Below are 21,594 nucleotides of genomic sequence, written 5' to 3'. Positions count from 1 at the left end.
ACCCACTTTTCATATTCAATGGTAACTGTAGGAAAAACTTAATGTGAAATACGTGAGCAAAGTTCCTCTGCTGCACTCAAGAAGCCATACGGCTCGGGCGTAAACGTTTCTTTCGGTGCAGCAAACTGTCACTTTGCACACTAGTTGCACAAATAACTATTTCCGACTATTGTATTGTTTGCTCTATCAAATAAATAAATTGTAGGAAAATGGAATTCACCTCTTTTTTTATTCAGCTGTAACGTTTTATTTGTAATCATATGAATGGAATCGTTTATTGTAATAGAAAGAGTAGGAAATTCTCTACAGTCTTGACTAAATTTCTAATTTTTCTCATCTAGTACTCCATGACGAATACTGCCTTATCAATAACTATGCATAATGAAAAAAAATTGTCTAATTTTTCCCCAATTAAACCATCCAATGAAGGCAAAAAACAAAGACGTGCTGTAATGCATGGCCTGGAATCACAAAACACTCATCGTCTCACCACTTGCTTCCACCCAATACCTGCTATTACTCCAAGTAATAGTAGGTATTGTTCCGCTCCAGGGTTCCCCAAATTTCGAAACTGCAATCATGGTTTCATTGAAACGCATATCTCGGCATCAAATCAAGATATCCAGCTGAATTTGATCTCATCGTTCCAAGGATTGATAGATAGATCTAATACGGTATCGAATATTTTAAATGTAAACACTTATTGTGTGGCACATCATTATAAAACACTTCCTAAAACAAGGAAGATAACATCAATTAAAATATTCTATGATACTTGTATCCAAAATGGCGGCTAATTGAAGTTTTAGTTTTCAAAGAAACGAGGGGTTGTAACTCGAATATTTTGAATGTAAACACCCATTGAATGATACATCATTTTGAATACCTTTTAAAAACGAGAAAGATGAAATCAATAAAAAGGTTTTATGACACTTTTATCCAAAATGGCGGCTGCTTGAACTGTATCAATTATGACTTTAAAAACTTAAACTTCAATCAGCCGCCATTTTGGATACAAGTTAGTATCATAGAACATTTTAATTGATGTTGTCTTCCTAAAGGCTTTCATAATGATGTCCCACACAATGGGTGTTTACATTTAAAATATTCGAGTTACAACCACTAAGTCACCCCCTTATGAGGGATTGAAATTCAGTTGTACGTCAAAAGGTAGAGTATTCGACCAATAACTTACTCTGAAAGTTACAGTATTATATCCACAACCGTCTCAAACTTATTGAAGGGCTCCCATACATATGACTCACTCTGTATATATGGTATAAGAAAGAACCTTTAAACTTGTACAAAACAAATTTGGTAGTATTAGCCAACAATAGCAGTACAAGTAGATTTCAGACTAACAAAGAAAGTCTAAAATTCTACAAACTCTGATTTGAAAAAGAAGATAGATGAAATCCTATACTATTAAACGAGCAATTTCTGTTTATATGTTTAGATGTTTGTATTTCACCGGATGTCGAAAACGGCTCTAACGATTCTCACGAAATTCAGAACATAGTAGGTTTGTAATAAAAATATTCCATTGCACTAGGTCTCATCCCTGGGAAAAATCGCTGAAGGACATTAAAAGGATAATTATTATTTATCCTTGGGGAACCGCTGATAATAATTATTTCGTCGTATGTTGATGATGGAAGTGAGTGAGCGAGTTCATGTGTAAATTTTATATATAGCTCTGCTATATTGCTTTCCCCCAGCTATATAGTGTAAACGTAGCTTATCATCGATTGAGGTAGGCATATAGAAGGATATGGAATCATCGTGAAAGTAATTAATAAACTACTCTAAATCACAATGATTCTCCAAAAAAATATTTACATAATACAGCATACAACATTGTACAACATATTACAATATTCAAAGAAATTGAAGCGAGTTTCCACACAAAGCTCTGGCGAGAGGCAGCACCTATAAAGTCAGTTCCAGTGATATATTCTGCACCAATTGCATTGAAATTCATTCAGTAAGCTCTCCACGCATCAAAGAAGTTTTCTTGATAGTAAAATTTTCAAAATTCATCTTCCAATTTGATGAAAATCAGTGATCCAAGTTGCATTGACGGAGAATCGAGTAGAGAAAAGCTTAATGTAGTTGTAGAATGTGACGCTAGATAGCGCTGGCAGCAAACATGATACAAGCCAACGTGATACTGTATCATTCGACAAGCAACATATGGGAAAAATCGAGGACAAAAAAGAGACCTCCACGTTGGAGGTGAAGAAAGATAGCAGATCAACGTTGCCGATCCTGTGTCTTGTCAATGCCTTCTATAGACGGTAGCTGATACAGGTTTATTGATGTAATATTGATTGTTCATTCTCGTTTAAAATAACCAATCCTATACTATTAAACGAGCAGCATCTGTTTACATGTTAAGATATTAGATGTTTGTATTTCACTGGATCTCTAAAACGGCTCTAACGATTCTCACGAAATTCAGAACATAGTAGGTTTGTAATAAAAATATTCGATTGCACTAGGTCTCATCCCTGGGAAAAATCGCTGAAGGACATTAAAAGGATAATTATTATTTATCCTTGGGGAACCGCTGATAATAATTATTTCGTCATATGTAGATGATGGAAGTGAGTGAGCGAGTTCATGTGTGTGGGACTGTGTCAAAATTATGACTCAGCTGTTGAACTTTTGTAATCATTCAATCAGGTACTTAGTGCCGGTTGCAAAAAAGCCGGGTTATTTTCAATCCTGATTAATTCCAGTAGAACGATCTTCTTGAAATTGTCTTCTCTGATTTGGTTCACGTGAAATTAATCAGGATTAAAATTTATCCGGCTTTTGTGCAATTTCGTGAGGGAAATTTTTGCATTCCTCTGGGAATTAATCTCAATTCACTATGATTAGATAGAACATTCCTGTATGAACTATGAATATTATTATAATTTCTTCTTTCTTAATAAATTTTTTATGCTTTTGTACTCCAGAGTGAAGCTCGGTACCCGATATTTTGATATTAATATTTAAATTTTATTACTAAAAATAATGATTTTGTATCATTGGATTAATGAAAGAAAAAGGAATAATGATAAGTTCAATATAATATTTGAAATTTAAGTTATGACAAGTGTTTTGGCTTGGATATTCTTCAAATTGTCTCATTACTAAAATTCTAAATAATTTCCAATTTGAACAGTATTTATAATAATGCGATTTGTCACAATTTATGGCAAAATTTGTACATTTTTTGACAATTATCCAATGATGGAGGGGTCAAAGAAGGGATCAAAGTGAACAAAAGCAATCTTGCCAATTCTCATATTTTATTCATATTCGACAAAACATCCAGAATCAATCCATTAATATACAAATATCATTAATTGAATTTATAATATTATTCCATCAATGGGAAAAATTAACATACAAAATAAATATCAAACATCTGATTGAACAAAAACAAGTTTCCAAACAAAAAATTGCCTCATTTTGCTCAGAGGTCAGCAATTTTGATTCAGAAGCTGCTGATTCAAAATTTACATATAAAACCCAAATAAAAATTATTATTTCAGATTCTCATACTTCTTCCAATCATCACTTGAATGTGTTCCATCATGTCTCCGGCTATTGAAAGACTAAGGCTCAACTCACACTTACGTGACTCAGGTCGAGAAGTTAAAACACAGTCTAGCTAGACTAGATTACAGGTTATGTTAGAATGATAACTTAATTCACACATTATTTTGAGTCCAAAAAATGTATCTACTACAATTTCGAGTTTATCAGATTGATTAATTTCAAAACACAAATCCAAACAATAATATTCCTCCACAATCACTTGAAATATTGAAAATCTCACTTAAATCCACAAAATTATACTCATTCAGGACATTCAGGTATACGTCCTCTTCCATGTAGTCTATGACCTCCATGACCTCCTTGATCAAGTTGCCTACCTCCATGACCTCCTTGATCAAGTTGCCTACCTCCATGACCTCCTTGATAATCTAGAACTATTTGAGGTGGAGGTCCTACAGCTACATAATCATCAATATCATAATATCCTCCTAAATATCTGCCATGATCTCCATCGTGACCTCCTTGATAAGTTTCTCTAGTTCCATGACCTCCTTGATCAAGTTTCCTACCTCCATGACCTCCTTGATCTAGAGAATGAAAAGAACATTATAAACTTATATTACATAAGTCAGCGTGTAGATATTACAGGTTCATATTATGTGTTTATTATCCTTCAATAGAAATACAGTACAAATCACAACATGTTTCAAGTGAATTGTTGTTGTGAATTATTTTATCATGATTTTCAAGTGATTTGAAATAAATAAAAATATAAATATTGCTGGAAGAAATATTTATTTATTTATTTGAAAAATGTATTTCTTATTTTTAGAATTCTTGGCTGGAGCTCAAGGCCTCTTTTTCCAGTCACGCCAAAAACTATTGTAACTCGATGATCATTTCATTTGTAAAAATATTTCTTGTATTTGACAATAAAGAAAATTATTTATTATTCATTATTTCAAATCACTTGAAAATGGCATGAATGTCCGAAACATGTTGTGATAAAATAATTCAAAAATGGTACTGAGATTTGTATTTCTATTTATATTGAAAGTAGCCCAAGAAAAGAGACATTATTATCCATCATATAAATTGGAAGCACATGATGAGAAATTATGTAAATTTTCAACATGAATATTGAAATAAATCCAAACAATTCAACTTGAAGGGAAACTTGTGCACTTTACTTTTTGAAACATTTTTTGATAAAGTTAATCAATTTTCAAGGAAAAACTTTTTTTATAATTTTAAAACTTTAGCTTTTCGAAACTTGTTCCATGAAGTTTATGAATTTGAAAGGAAAAGCATTTCATTTTTGACAAACATAACACAATTTGATTATTTTTTTGAAAAATAATTGAGTGGAATATTTCTGATCAATTTATTTATTCAAGCCATATACAAACAAAATGTATAGTTTTAATGTTTATTTTGAACTAAAATTTCATGAAAATTGTACACGTAAAATTTTTACCTTATCTTGGACTTTGTCACCTATAAATTTGGAAGAAAAATAGCACAATGACAACCTTATTATTTTATCTGCCAATGTTATTATTACATTAGTGTCATTTGCATTGTAAATAAAATAAAATAAATAATTTTTTTCCACAATCACTTGAAATATTGAAAATCTCACTTAAATCCACAAAATTATACTCATTCAGGACATTCAGGTATACGTCCTCTTCCATGTAGTCTATGACCTCCATGACCTCCTTGATCAAGTTGCCTACCTCCATGACCTCCTTGATCAAGTTGCCTACCTCCATGACCTCCTTGATCAAGTTGCCTACCTCCATGACCTCCTTGATAATCTAGAACTATTTGAGGTGGAGGTCCTACAGCTACATAATCATCAATATCATAATATCCTCCTAAATATCTGCCATGATCTCCATCGTGACCTCCTTGATAAGTTTCTCTAGTTCCATGACCTCCTCGATCAAGTTCCCTACCTCCATGACCTCCTTGATCTAGAGAATGAAAAGAACATTATAAACTTATATTACATAAGTCAGCGTGTAGATATTACAGGTTCATATTATGTGTTTATTATCCTTCAATAGAAATACAGTACAAATCACAACATGTTTCAAGTGAATTGTTGTTGTGAATTATTTTATCATGATTTTCAAGTGATTTGAAATAAATAAAAATATAAATATTGCTGGAAGAAATATTTATTTATTTGAAAAATGTATTTCTTATTTTTAGAACTCTTGGCTGGAGCTCAAGGCCTCTTTTTCCAGTCACGCCAAAAACTATTGTAACTCGATGATCATTTCATTTGTAAAAATATTTCTTGTATTTGACAATAAAGAAAATTATTTATTATTCATTATTTCAAATCACTTGAAAATGGCATGAATGTCCGAAACATGTTGTGATAAAATAATTCAAAAATGGTACTGAGATTTGTATTCTATTTATATTGAAAGTAGCCCAAGAAAAGAGACATTATTATCCATCATATAAATTGGAAGCACATGATGAGAAATTATGTAAATTTTCAACATGAATATTGAAATAAATCCAAACAATTCAACTTGAAGGGAAACTTGTGCACTTTACTTTTTGAAACATTTTTTGATAAAGATCAATTTTCAAAGAAAAACTTTTTTTATAATTTTAAAACTTTAGCTTTTCGAAACTTGTTCCATGAAGTTTATGAATTTGAAAGGAAAAGCATTTCATTTTTGACAAACATAACACAATTTGATTATTTTTTTGAAAAATAATGAGTCGAATATTTCTGATCATTTATTTATTCAAGCCATATACAAACAAAATGTATAGTTTTAATGTTTATTTTGAACTAAAATTTTATGAAAATTGTACACGTAAAATTTTTACCTTATCTTGGACTTTGTCACCTATAAATTTGGAAGAAAAATAGCACAATGACAACCTTATTATTTTATCTGCCAATGTTATTATTACATTAGTGTCATTTGCATTGTAAATAAAATAAAATAAATAATTTTTTTAATCTGCAATGATTTAGTGATAACCGGAATGTAGAAACTGAAACTTTGATAACCCTGGAATTAATATTTCAAGAAATCAAATATTACATGAGATTAACAATGTCTTGGGAGAATGTTTCCTCAAAATTACATGAGTTTTTTTGCTAACAATTCGGGAATGGGTATCATCAAGATTTGAACTTAAGGCACTCTTAAATCAAAACGTAAAAAAGAAGGATTTTCCTCATATATTTGCTTGAATTCTCATTATCATCATTATCATTGAATTCTCATTACCCGCTAAACGATGGAAGTGCGATAGTAACGCAGCCTAGTAGCGAAAATTAGAACTACTAGAACTACACCAAAGTAGAAATTGGAGGGAGTACATTTCTTGGCACATAACGGATAAGATCCATTTGTTTCATATTAACTCCATTTCGAAATATAGGTAGGCCTACTCTGACATAGTCACCCCTAAAAAGTTTCCAAAAGCATGGCGTAGAACCTTGAAAAATTGTGCCTAAAAAGTGAAGCACCAATGTAATTTTTGTCAAGTAACTTTTTTGGATCGATATATAAACTAGTAGGTAGTTCTGTGAACAGTGGACGTCTCTGTCAGTTTTCTCTGGTGTTACCTGTTCACCAGCTTCTCTAGACATCTGTGTAATGCATGCAATGAATAATCCACTTTTCAGCTGATTCTTTATGAATAATTCTATAGTCTGATTGATCGTATCTTTAGAGTAGCATATATATATATATATATATATATATATATATATATATATATATATATATTATATATATATATATAGTGATATCAGAGTATGGAGGAATTCCTCTTCTTTTCATATTATCCTTGGAATGCAAAATTTCAAAAAACCTTGTGTAGGCCTATACATCGACGCGCGGTTAATAATTAAGGAATATTCCTGCCATATCTCATAGAATTCTATGAACGCGTTTGGCCGTAAATGCTTTACATACGGTATGTACAGACAAAAGAGAATCCGAATTAAAACGTAGGCCTACACCTCACTGCGATCGGCCAATAAAGCATTGAAATGAGGTTGCCTGTGGTCGACATAAATGAATATATTGATAAAAATATGTATACATTCATGAATTAAATGAATTGGTTAATTGACCGAACGTAGTGAGTCTATGTTTTAACTTGGATTTTCTTTTGTCTGTCTGTATGTAACGCGATTACGGCCAAACGCGTTGATAGAATTCGATGAGATTTGGCAGGAATATTCCTTTTTCAACTGCGCATCGATGTAGCCTATACATAAGGTTTTTTGAAATTTAGGCACTCTTAAATCAAAACGTAAAAAAGAAGGATTTTCCTCATATATTTGCTTGAATTCTCATTATCATCATTATCATTGAATTCTCATTACCCGCTAAACGATGGAAGTGCGATAGTAACGCAGCCTAGTAGCGAAAATTAGAACTACTAGAACTACACCAAAGTAGAAATTGGAGGGAGTACATTTCTTGGCACATAACGGATAAGATCCATTTGTTTCATATTAACTCCATTTCGAAATATAGGTAGGCCTACTCTGACATAGTCACCCCTAAAAAGTTTCCAAAAGCATGGCGTAGAACCTTGAAAAATTGTGCCTAAAAAGTGAAGCACCAATGTAATTTTTGTCAAGTAACTTTTTTGGATCGATATATAAACTAGTAGGTAGTTCTGTGAACAGTGGACGTCTCTGTCAGTTTTCTCTGGTGTTACCTGTTCACCAGCTTCTCTAGACATCTGTGTAATGCATGCAATGAATAATCCACTTTTCAGCTGATTCTTTATGAATAATTCTATAGTCTGATTGATCGTATCTTTAGAGTAGCATATATATATATATATATATATATATTATATATATATATATATATATATATATTATATATATATATATATATATATATATATATAGTGATATCAGAGTATGGAGGAATTCCTCTTCTTTTCATATTATCCTTGGAATGCAAAATTTCAAAAAACCTTGTGTATACATCGACGCGCGGTTAATAATTAAGGAATATTCCTGCCATATCTCATAGAATTCTATGAACGCGTTTGGCCGTAAATGCTTTACATACGGTATGTACAGACAAAAGAGAATCCGAATTAAAACGTAGGCCTACACCTCACTGCGTTCGGCCAATAAAGCATTGAAATGAGGTTGCCTGTGGTCGACATAAATGAATATATTGATAAAAATATGTATACATTCATGAATTGAATGAATTGGTTAATTGACCGAACGTAGTGAGTCTATGTTTTAACTTGGATTTTCTTTTGTCTGTCTGTATGTAACGCGATTACGGCCAAACGCGTTGATAGAATTCGATGAGATTTGGCAGGAATATTCCTTTTTCAACTGCGCATCGATGTAGCCTATACATAAGGTTTTTTTAAATTTTGCATCTTAAGGATAATATGAGAAGAAAAAGAATTCCTCCATACTCTGATATCACTATAAATTTAATATATGATCTACTTTGAAGATAGGATCAATTAGACTATAGAATTATTCATAATCAATCAGCTGACAAGTGGATCATTCATTGCATGCATTACACAGATGTCTGGCCGTGTCTATTTCTATAAGGAGGGGTTTCAATATTTTTTATGATGCGTGCCCATTAGTATCAATATTCTCACATTTGAAAAACAAATTCAATAGGTGATTGAAAATAAAATGAAAAATTATTAAATAAACAAATTAATGTTGAAGAAATTATAATATTCTTGATTGAAAATCTGGTGTCGCGCACTCACACAGCTTTCCTAGCCGTTATTAAAATTGATCACCTTACGCTATTGTTCCCGCGCATCTCAGGTCTGCTATTCAAAGATCTGCCAGCTGGTGACAGGACAATAACGCTGGATACACACGAGATCTGCTATCTCTTCATAGTGAATGATTTGATAGAATCAACAGTTGCCAACAGTTTGCAATTGAATAATCACATTTTCTCAAATTTCAAGCTTATTTTCAAATTTCGATAAAAATGTTACTGGACATTAATTACAGAGATTTTCATGCTCAATCTTTTCCACTCAAAATTTTTCGTTTAAATTATATCTGAAGCCTAATAATTGAGATTCTAAAATCAAACTTTGCATAGATGGGGCGGAGCTCCTGAAATTTTTACAGATATGGGACTTGTGGCAGTTGATAGAGCTCATCAATACTATTTTAGGTATGAATTTGATCAAAATCGTTGGAGCTGTTTTCGAGAAAAACGCGAAAAACCCTGTTTTTGACAACATTTTCGCCATTTTAGCCGCCATTTTGAATTGCATTCAATCGAAATTGTTCGTGTCGGATCCTTATATTGGAAGGATCTTAAGTTCCAAATTTCAAGTCATTCGGTTAATTGGGAGATGAGATATCGTGTACACAGACGCACATACACTCATACACACACACATACAGACCAATACTCAAAACCCACTTTTTTGGATTCAGGGGACCTTGAAACGCATAGAAATTTAGAAATTGGGGTATCTTAATTTTTTCGGAAAGCAATACTTTCCTCACCTATGGTTATAGGGCAAGGAAAGTAAAAAAATCTGGTGTGGTACACTTACACAACTTTCCTTGCTCATTGAACTGTAAGCCCCATTCTTAAAGGAGAATAATCTAGGGGAATAACATAATGACGATTGGCGGCAACATATTTGAAACTATGATCAGACTTCTGTATTTATGTATAGGCTATATATAAATGTTTTCGGAGTACTTTTTCCTTTGTGTAAATTGTGAAATTCGATATTTTTTAAAAGTCGTCAAAACAGCTGTTCTACAGATGAAATATCTCGTCTATGTGTTCTTTTTATGAACTGCTCTACCTACCTACCTCATGCACGAGAAGGAGGTTACAAAGTCCATTTCTCAAGGATGAGGTGGACTCCCCATTAGTTTCCCACAAAAAGGAGACTCATGCCAGTTAATAGAGCTGATAAATAACTATACAGGGTATGAATTTGAAAAAAATCGGTCAAGTTATTTTTGAGAAAATCGTGAAAAACATGGTTTTTTAGTAATTATCCGCCATTTTTCTCAAAAATATTATGGTGCTCCTGCAATTTTCCCAGTAATGAGACTCATGCCAGTCGATAGGGCTTATGGTATAAATTTGAAGAGAATCGTTAGAGCCGTTTTCGAGAAAACCGTGAAACATGGTTTTTTAGTGATTAGGTATCCGCCATTTTTCTCAAGAATATTACGGAGCTCCTGCATTTTTGCCAGAAATGAGACTCATGTCAGTTGATAGGGCTTATGAATAGCTCTAATTCATAGTGTAAATTTGAAGAAAATCGTTAGAGCCGTTTTCGAGAAAACCGTGAAAAACATGTTTTTTTTAGTAATTATCCGCCATTTTTCTCAAGAATATTACGGAGCTCCTGCAATTTTCCCAGAAATGAGACTCATGTCAGTTGATAGTGCTTATGAATCCATGGTATGAATTTGAAGAATATCGTTAAAGCCGTTTTTCAGAAAACCGTGAAAAACATGGTTTTTTAGTGATTATCCGCCATTTTTCTCAAGAATATTACGGAGCTCCCGCAATATTTTCCCAGAAATGAGACTCATGTCAGTTGATAGGGCTTATGAATCCATGATATAAATTTTAAGAAAATCGTTAGAGCCGATTTCGAGAAAACCGTGAAAAACATGGTAATTATCCGCCATTTTGGATTGAATTTTATTGAATTTCTTATTGTCGGATCCTCATGGTATAAGGACCATAAGTTTAAAATTTCAAGTCAATCAGTTAATTAGGAATGGAGTTATCGTGTTCACAGACATACACACACACACACAGACCAACACCCAAAAATAATGTTTTTGTACTCAGGGGACCTTGAAACGAATAGAAAACTTGAAATTAGGATACCTTAATTTTTTTTTGGAAAGCAATACTTTCCTTACCTATGGTAATAGGGCAAGCCTATGGTAATAGGGCAAGGAAAGTAAAAATGCGCAGTAGCCTACTAGCACTCTGACAACTAATGATTACAGTATATCTGGTGTAAACCCAGCAGGCACTGAGTCATATAGTTGACAGAGCTATATAAGTAAATATGTAGCTCAAATTTTATATTTATAGCTCTGCTATATTGCTTTCCCCCAGCTATATCACAGCATACATACAGTACGGAAACTTGGCTATACCCTGACGCCAAAATCCGCCATCTTGTTAGGAAGCGCCGCATTGTAATAGTATTGATGGTAGGTTCGGATCACTTTAATGATCCGGATCAATTGATCTCGTTCACTGCCACGAGCCAATCAGAAGACCAAGATTGGAACTTCCCAAGGTCACGTGACGTGTTTAGTATTGGGGTCATGTAAAAAGCATAATGTTAGATAGGCGTTTGATTACAACTTACAAGTTTCCATTCTGTATCTATTCTGTGGCTATATAGTGTAAACGTAGCTTAACATTAATTGAGGTATATAGAAGGATATGGAATCATCGTGAAAGTAATTATTAAACTACTCTAAATCACAATGATTCTCCAAAAAAAATATTTAAATATCATTTACAACAGTAATATTGTGCAACATATCACAATATTCAAAGAAATTGAAGAGAGTTTCCACACAAAGCTCTGGCGAGAGGCAGCACCTATAAAGTCAGTTCCAGTGATATATTCTTCACCAATTGCATTGAAATTCATTCAGTAAGCTCTCCACGCATCAAAGAAGTTTTCTTGATAGTAAAATTTTCAAAATTCATCTTCCAATTTGATGAAAATCAGTGATCCAAGTTGCATTGACGGAGAATCGAGTAGAGAAAAGCTTAATGTAGTTGTAAAGTGTGACGCTAGATAGCGCTGGCAGCAAACATGATACAAGCCAACGTGATACTGTATCATTCGACAAGCAACAGATGGGAAAAATCGAGGACACTAAAGAGACCTCCACGTTGGAGGTGAAGAAAGATAGCAGATCAACGTTGCCGATCATGTGTCTTGTCAATGCCTTCTATAGACGGTAGCTGATACAGGTTTATTGATGTAATATTGATTGTTCATTCTCGTTTAAAATAACCAATCCTATACTATTAAACGAGCAGCATCTGTTTACATGTTAAGATATTAGATGTTTGTATTTCACTGGATCTCTAAAACGGCTCTAACGATTCTCACGAAATTCCGAACATAGTAGGTTTATGATATAAAGATTCGATTGCACTAGGTCTCATCCTTGGGAAAACTCGCTGAAGGACACTAAAAGGATAATTATTATTCATCTTTGGAAAAACAGCTGATAATAATTATTTCGTCGTCTGTTGGTGATGGAAGTGCATGAGTGAGCGAGTTCATGTGGGACTGTGTCAAAATTATGACTCAGCTGTTGAACTTTTGTAATCATTCAATCAGGTACTTAGTGCCGGTTGCAAAAAAGCCGGGTTATTCTCAATGATGATTAATTCCAGTAGATCCATCTTTTTGAAATGGTCTTCTCTGATTTGGTTCACGTGAAGTTAATCATGATAAAAATTTCACCTGTTGTGCAACCGGGCCTCTGTGAGGGAAATTTTTGCATTCTCCTGAGAATTAATCTCAATTTACTGTGATTAGATAGAACATTTCTGAATGAACTATGAATGTTATTATAATTTCTTCATTCGTAATAAAGTTTTTATGCTTTTGTACTCCAGAGCGAAGCTCGCTCCCCGATATTGATACATCGAAAGATATTGTAGATCAAAAACTAAAATATTTATGAAAATTGATTTTTACTTCAAATTTTATTCATTTTCGAAAAACCATAACTCAGTACTCATTTGAGATAGAGAGTTACGAATGATTTCATTCCATTCAAAATTTTATATCCCCAAAAAGGCGACAGCAAATTTTTCTGTCCGATCACTAAATTTGACGAAAATGTTTGAAAACTGGAAAATGAACCGAAAATACAAGGTTTTTGGGCCATTCTGTATCTAACACAAGGAAATTTTGCAAGAAAAAATTGGTTGTGAACTTTTCTCATGTATCCAAATAATATAACAAAGAATCAGAACTACAATATAAATTGATGCAAGCACACCCCCTTTTTATGTCTATATTGACTGGACTAAACATAGAATTGAATTGAATTGAATTTACTGCCAAAAATTACAAATACATATTTGTGCAATATTAATTACAAGAGTATACAATACAAATAGACATTGATTTTAACTTGAGTATAACAATATTATCAATGTAATATTCGGCACTGCCAACATAAGAAACCTTGTGTGTTGGCACCAGTGAATTACAGTTCACTTATTCCGCTTCAAGTACTTTATAATTATACAATTCAAATTTTATAATGTTAAAGAGAGTGTTACAGTGATTTACAAAAATCGCAAAAGCTTGGAAAAAACAAAACTTAAGAATACTACATATTATATGATAAAGTGATATCCAATTAATTATTGTGACGTCTTGAGGCTATCATGACAGTTAATCTTTCAAAAAGAGAAAATAAATACAATAAAACTAAACTCCTTCAAGATGACGTGGGACAATTACATAACTGGTTTAAGAATCTGAAACTGAAAAACCATCGTTCACAGTTTCTAGTAACAATGCTTGTTGGGTACAATACTATACTTCATACAACTATTTTGAAGAATATATTCCGCTCAATCCAATATTCTATACTTTTAAGTAAATTACGTGAGATTTTTTTATCTATAAAATCGTTTCGAATCTTATTTATAATGTAGTTACATTTTGATTATTGAAATCATCATATTATGATATTCCTAATCTGAGTTTTCCTGTATTCTGAGCTCCAAGTTTTACTGTATTCTGTGAAGGTGGCAGAATGGGTGGCATTACTGAAGATTATTATTATTTTCAATTATTCCCTAAATTTTCTATGATCATTAATATTTTCTGAACTTCTCAATGGCGTTTTATGCATGTGAAGAGTGTTCTCATAAAAGGTGCCCATAAGTCAGGGGGTGATTCCTCAAAAAATAAGAAAAAAGTTCTTATTAACATAGGTCCGAAAATGCTTAGTTACCAAGTTATACAGTGAAAGATTTCGTCTGAATTTCAGTTCCCCTGCTGAAACGAAACCCTACGGGTATTTGATGGTTGTTAATTAATGTGTACAATTTATTAGTGGGAGGAGTAGAGAAGAAGTGGGAGGAGTAGTAGACCTGCTAGTCAAAAATAATACAGTAGTATTTAGAATTTAGTTAATACTTACCAAGACTTGGTATTTACTAGTAGTTCTGTGAACAGTAGACCTCACGCAGTTTTCTCATACACAAGTCGTATCTGATGTCACATGTTCTAGTTCAGGGCTCTCCAAACTACGGCCCGCGGGCCACATCCGGCCCGCGGATAGATTTTGTCCGGCCCGCCGAGAGTTATTGCTGCAGATTTTAAAAAAATATATATCTATACACATTTTTGACATCAACTGTGAGTTCAGTACTCTTCTCTTACTAGCCACTCCATTTCTTAATAAGTGTAAAATAAGCTGTAAACAAGCAGCGATCAACCATTGCGAGATATTAGCTAATGGTCTGCACGGACTGTACATGTCTCTCCCAGAAAAATACTCTAAAAACATAAAAAACCATGCTTAAATTCTCCTAAATCTGGTGTGGCGCACTCACACAACTTTCCTTGCCGTTATGAAAATTGATCAACTGACGCTAGTGTTCACGCGCATCTCAAGTCTACTATTCAAAGATTTGAGCCAGCTGGTGACAGGACAATAACGCTGGAGACACACATGAGGTCTGCTATCTCTTCATAGTGATTGATTTAATAGAATCAACGATAATTTTTGCATTTGGATAATCACTTTTCCTCGAATTTAAAGCTTATTTTCAATTTTAGGTGAAAATGTTACTGAACATTAATTGTAGAGATTTTCATGCTCAATCTACTCCACTTGATTTTTTTTGTTTAAATTGTATCTGAAGCCTGATAATTGGGAATCTAAAATCGAACTTTGCATTGATGGGGCGGAGCTCACAAAATTTTTACAGATATGGGACTTGTGGCAGTTGATAGATCTTATCGATGACTATTTTGTGTATGAATTTGATCAAAATCGTTGGAGCCATTTTAGAGAAAATCGCGAAAACCCCTGTTTTTGACAACGTTTTCGCCATTTTAGCCGCCATCTTGAGTCCCATTCGATCGAAATTGCTCGTGTCGGATCCTTATAGTGTAAGGACCTCAAGTTCCAAATTTCAAGTCATTCCGTTAATTGGGAGATGAAATATCGTGTACACAGACGCACATACACTCATACACACACACACACACACACATACAGACCAATACCCAAAAATCATGTTTTTGGACTCAGGGGACCTTGAAACGTATAGAAAACATTAAATTAGGGTACCTTAAATTTTTTTGGGAAGCAAAAAATTACCTATGGTAATAGGGCAAGGAAAGTAATGAAACGTATAGAAAACATGAAATTAGGGTACCTTAAATTTTTTGGAAAGCAATAGTCTACTTTCCTTACCTATGGTAATAGGGCAAGGAAAGTAAAAAGTTAATTTTAAAATGTTGAGAAATATTTTTATCAGATGGAAAGATTATCACAGAACTGGATAAATCATCATATGGGATACAAATTCAAACGTGAACTGAGTTTGTTAACATAAATGAGTTTTTGATCTTGGAGGACACAAATAACAGTTTTTAAGAGTAAATTACAACTGTGAATTGTGATTTAACTGAATCAACTAGAACAGGTGACATCAGATGCTTGTGGATGAGAGAACTGCGTGAGGTCTACTGTTCACAGAACTACTAGTAAATGTGAGAAGATACCAACCAAAGCTGATACAACTATCAATCAACAGAGCACCAAAAAATATCAAAGCTTTAAAGTCCATTGTTGTGACTTCTAACAGAACCAACTTGAGAGTCTCAGAGTTAGAAGCTCACCTTGTATTCAACTATTGAATAATTCATTTTCAAACCCCTTTTGAACATCTCTATTCTAGTTATATTCACTTGAAACTGTCAGCTCGGATTGAATGGGACACAATGATGTTATTCTATAGGAAATGATGGGAGTTAAAACCAAATCTCACAATAGGTTTAGAAAATTGTTTGCTGTTATATCCATATCATAAAAATTTATGATTCAGATTATGATAACAGCTTCAGGATTTAAATCAGGTGTTATTGTCAATTCAATTAATTTCTCAAATAAGCTTTGATCAAACATGTATTTGATATAAGGTTCAATTTAATGCTTGAATTCAAACTAAATCAAGCATTTCGCACTTCCTATTGTTAACAGTATAAATTATGTGATAATCTCAGCCTCACACTTTGGCATGTTTTGATTAAGGATGCAATGAATAATAATTGATATTCAAGTCCCAGCATATACATATTTATGTATCAATTTATTGTGAACAATTTCAATTATCTTGGCAATGATGTAACCTATGATACAGATAAAGATATTCATAACAAAGTATCAAAGTTCCAACGAATATGTGGCAATATTCATAGAAACCTCAAAAATAAAACAAGGCAGGATACTAGAATCAAATTCTTCAATACCATCGCTGTACCAACGCTGCTTTACGGAAGTGAGAATTGGATCCACACACGTAGAGTAGACAGCAAGATTCAAGCTGCAGAAAATGAGGTTTCTAAGAAGTGTGTTTGGCTGCACTAGAGCAGATAGAATCAGAAATGAGGAGATAAGAAGAGCTTTATCTGTTACACCTTTACATGGAAAAATCATTCAAAACAGAATAAATTGGTGCAGTCATTTGAATAGAATGCCTCCTGGACGAATACCTTTGGAGGCTAAATGCTATAAACCTCTGGGAAAAGAGACGTGGGAAGACCGAGGAAAAGATGGGTGCCGGAACAGGTTCTTTAACAAACCTAATCCTTGAAGTGAAGAAGAAGAAGAAGAAGAAGAAGATGTATCAATTTACTATCCATATATTCATTGATTTTTTTACTCACTCATTGAACAATAATTAAAACACATAGGCATAGAGAAACTTATGCTATTGTTTCTCTATGGGCTAGTCATAATTTTTTTAATTAATCAATTCTATTAAAACTAGTCACAAGGACTAACCAATAATTTTGTTATCTTATTTCTTATCCTATTATTGCTAAAGTCTTCCAGTGGAGCCTACAGTTCCAATCTATAATTTCACTACATTAAATTCTTCCACTACACATTTATTTAAGGCTGTGCAAAGGCTAAAAATAAACTTTCTACTCGTGATATTTTTTGAAGTTTTTCGATTTTCATATCATCAAGCTATCAAAATGAAAAAGTTTTCTCAGGAAAACATTTTTTTTCGATTATTACTTTTTGAGATATGAGCGCCTGGAGTTTGAATTTTTGGGACAGAACATTTCAAATTTGGTAAGATATAAATCCATGAGATTTAGAGGATGGATTCTTCATGGTATTGTGCTTTGATCTAGTAAAACAAAACTTTTCTGAAAGCATCAATTTTTGAAAAGTAATTCAATTTACCAGAAATAACTCAACTAAAAGTTATTTTTGGTTATTTTTAGTAAATTGAATAACTATCTTGAAAATTGATATTTTCAGAGAATTTTTGTTTTACTAGATCAACAATACCATGAAAAATCTATCCTTCAAATCTCATGGGTTTATCTGTTACCGAATTTGAAATGTTCTGTCCCAAAAATTCAAACTCCAGGCGCTCATATCTCAAAAAGTAATAATCGAGAAAAAATGTTTTCCTGAGAAAACTTTTACATTTTGATAGCTTGATGACAAATCGAAAAACTTTGAAAAAAAGCACGAGTAGAAAGTTTATTTTTTGCCTTTGCACAGCCTTAATATACTTTTTTCGCTTCACTAGCACTACACCAACACGAAGGGCTTTGTTCTCTTCAACCTCCTTGTGAGTTCAGTGTTGTCTAGCATTTATCTATTCACTCCTCATTCAACAATAATAAATTCACAGGCTAGTCATAAATGATGATGTATGGAAAACAGGCTTATAACATTTACCGATGGAAATGAATTGGAAAATGCCTTTGTTCAAATGTAAATAATAAAATAATTGACCGAGTGAAGTGAGGTTTTAGATTCAAGTCGACGGTTTTGCTTTTCTCTTTATGTTTATATGTTTTTAATTATGTTTCGCATTTACAGCGAAACGCGGCAATAGATTTTCATGAAATTTGACAGGTATGTTCCTTTTTACTTTCCTTGCCCTATTACCATAGGTAAGGAAAGTATTGCTTTCCGAAAAAAATTATGGTACCCCAATTTCTAAATTTCTATACGTTTCAAGGTCCCCTGAGTCCAAAAAACTGGTTTTTGGGTATTGGTCAGTGTGTGTGTGTGTGTGTGTGTGTGTGTGTGTGTGTGTGTGTGTGTGTGTGTGTGTGTGTGTGTGTGTGTGTGTGTGTTTGTGTGTGTGTGTGGTGTGTGTGTGTGTGTGTTTGTGTGTATGAGTGTATGTGCGTCTGTGTACACGATATCTCATCTCCCAATTTACGGAATGACTTGAGATTTGGAACTTAAGGTCCTTTCACTATAAGGATCCGACACGAACAATTTCGATCAAATGCAATTCAAGATGGCGGCTAAAATAGCGAAAATGTTGTCAAAAACAGGGTTTTTCGTGATTTTCTCGGAAACGGCTCCAACGATTTTGATCAAATTCATACCTAGAATAGTCATCGATAAGCTCTATCAACTGCCACAATTCCCATATCTGTAAAAATTTCAGGAGCTCCGCCCCATCAATGCAGATAGATTCCCAATTATCAGGCTTCAGATACAATTGAAACAAAAAAAAATCAAGTGGAGTAGATTGAGCATGAAAATCTCTACAATTAATGTTCAGTAACATTTTCACCTAAAATTGAAAATAAGCTTTAAATTCGAGAAAATGTGATTATTCAATTGCAAATTATTGTTGATTCTATTAAATCATTCACTATGAAGAGATAGCAGACCTCATGTGTGTCTCCAGCGTTATTGCCCTGTCACCAGCTGGCTCAAATCTTTGAATAGTAGACTTGAGATGCGCAGGAACACTAGCGTCAGGTGATCAATTTTCATAACGGCAAGGAAAGTTGTGTGAGTGTGCCACACCAGATTTTTGAATTTCGCATCGACGTATATATAAGGTTTTTTCAATTTTTCTCATTTTAAGGATAATACAAAAGGAAAAGGAGTCTCCTTTCTAACGCCAATATTACCGTAAAAATCTGACAAATAATTATTTATCATAAATCAGCTGTCGAGTGGATTATTAATTACATGCGTCAAATATCTAAATGTAACTTGGTAAAAAATCAGGTGTTGTGTGGACTATTAATTGCATGCCTCATTGCATGCAATTGTTATGCACTATTGATTCCATGCAATAACGCATGCAATTAATAAACTAAAATAACATTTTATTGTCTCTTGAACTTCCTCTGCTTCCAACTCGGGCTGACCTGTTGCCAATATGTCTTGTAGAAGATTAGCTTCTGATGTTATCATTTCTGATGCACCAACCCCAATATCTCGCCGACACGACATACGGACAGGATTTACTCTGATGGACAGTATAAGAGGAGGCTGTAGATTATAACTGCGCGAGGTCTACTGTTCACAGAACTACTAGTAATTATTAAACGAAGATCCCAGTTAAATGCTGTAAATCACGCCGAAGACTTCTCCTACTGCAAATATTGACAACAGCTGGAAGGAAATTCGATGAGCACTATTATACAAAAATCTGGTGTGGCACACTCACACTACTTTCCTTGCCGTTATGAAAATTGATCACTTGACGCTAGTGTTCCCGCGCAAGTCTACTATTCAAAGATCTAAGCCAGCTGGTGACAGGACAATAACGCTGCAGACACATGAAGTCTGCTATCTCTTCATAGTGAGTGACTTAATAGAATCAACAGTTGCCAACAGTTTTCAAATTAAATAATCTTATTTTCTCGAATTTCGAGCTAATTTTCAATTTTAGGTGAAAATGTTACGAGACATTAATTGTAGAGATTTCTATGCTCAATCTTTTCCACCTAAGATTTTTTGTTTAAATTGTATCTAAAGCCTGATAATTGGGAATCTAAAATCAAACTTTGCATAGATGAGGCGGAGCTCCTGAAATTTTTACAGATAAGGCACTTTATGGCGGTTGATAGAGCTCATCAATGACTATTTTAGGTATAAATTTGATCAAAATCGTTGGAGCCGTTTTCGAGAAAATCGCGAAAAACCCTGTTTTTGACAACATTTTTGCAGCCATCTTGAATTGCATTTGATCGAAATTGTTCGTGTCGGATCCTTATATTGTAAGGACCTTAAGTTCCAAATTTCAAGTCATTCCGGTGATTGGGAGATGAGATATCGTGTACACAGACGCACATACACTCATACACACACACACACACATACAGACCATCCAATACCCAAAAACCACTTTTTTGGACTCAGAGGACCTTGAAACGTATAGAAATATAGAAATTGAGGTACCTTAATTTTTTTCGGAAAGTAATACTTCCCTTACCTATGGTAATAGGGCAAGGAAAGTAAAAATTACAGGGCTATACAGCCCATTCCCGGGCTGACAAATAATCGTAGCGCTCATCAAATTTCCATCTAGCTGTATACCCTGTTGCCAATATTTGCAGTTGCGAAAGTCTCCGGGGTGATTTTCAGCATTTAATTGAGATTTCGTTTAATAATTATTATTTATAGCATTCACTATTTTATTCCCAAATTTTGAATGGAAACTATTCCAGAAGGTTATGTTTCATTTACACTTTCAAACCCAGAAATTCAGAATTTAGAATATTTATATAAAAAATTGATTCAAACAATCCAGTCTATAGTGAGGTCCACGTTATAATGGCAGTGTAGAAAGATAGGTGAACAACATTGCCAATCCTCACTGTCTTGTCAATGCCTTCTATAGACGGTAGTTGATACAGGTTTATTAATGTAATATTAATTGTTCATTCTCGTTTAAGATAATCAATTATACTTTATTAAGCAAGAAGTTATATTTTTCAATAATTCCATAATGA

General features: G+C 33.4%; 1 protein-coding gene across 5 annotated transcripts; it reads right to left on the bottom strand.

The window, feature by feature from the left end:
- Window positions 1–3,282: 3,282 nt before the first annotated feature.
- On the bottom strand, window positions 3,283–16,507 carry LOC111053232 (TATA-binding protein-associated factor 2N). 5 transcript variants are annotated; one of them, XM_039440717.1, is made up of 4 exons: window positions 16,364–16,501; window positions 5,271–5,531; window positions 3,969–4,130; window positions 3,283–3,938 (listed from the first exon to the last, which is right to left on the bottom strand). In XM_039440717.1, the coding sequence occupies exons 1-4, from the start codon at window positions 16,422–16,424 to the stop codon at window positions 3,853–3,855; spliced, it is 570 nt and encodes a 189-aa protein (XP_039296651.1). In that variant the 5' UTR covers window positions 16,425–16,501; the 3' UTR covers window positions 3,283–3,852. The 5 variants fall into 5 exon arrangements, with proteins under 5 accessions (XP_039296651.1, XP_039296652.1, XP_039296649.1 ...); XM_039440718.1 differs by having other exon boundaries at window positions 3,283–4,130; window positions 5,271–5,330; window positions 5,361–5,531; XM_039440715.1 differs by having other exon boundaries at window positions 3,283–4,130.
- Between the last annotated feature and the right edge of the window lie 5,087 nt (window positions 16,508–21,594).

Source organism: Nilaparvata lugens, chromosome 14, assembly GCF_014356525.2.
Source record: "Nilaparvata lugens isolate BPH chromosome 14, ASM1435652v1, whole genome shotgun sequence".
Lineage (NCBI taxonomy): Eukaryota > Metazoa > Arthropoda > Insecta > Hemiptera > Delphacidae > Nilaparvata > Nilaparvata lugens.
The sequence above is the reverse complement of the archived record's forward strand: the minus strand, read 5'-3'. Positions and strand labels throughout refer to the sequence as shown.

Excerpts from the sequence above, each read along its gene's own strand:
- LOC111053232 (XM_039440715.1), bottom strand. The coding sequence starts at position 16,424 with ATGGACTTTAAAGCTTTGATATTTTTTGGTGCTCTGTTGATTGATAGT. Across the intron at positions 5,532-16,363 it reads TGATAGTTGTATCAGCTTTG|ATCAAGGAGGTCATGGAGGT; the intron begins GTTGGTATCTTC and ends TTCATTCTCTAG. Across the intron at positions 4,131-5,270 it reads TAGGCAACTTGATCAAGGAG|GTCATGGAGGTAGGAAACTT; the intron begins GTCATGGAGGTC and ends TAGATCAAGGAG.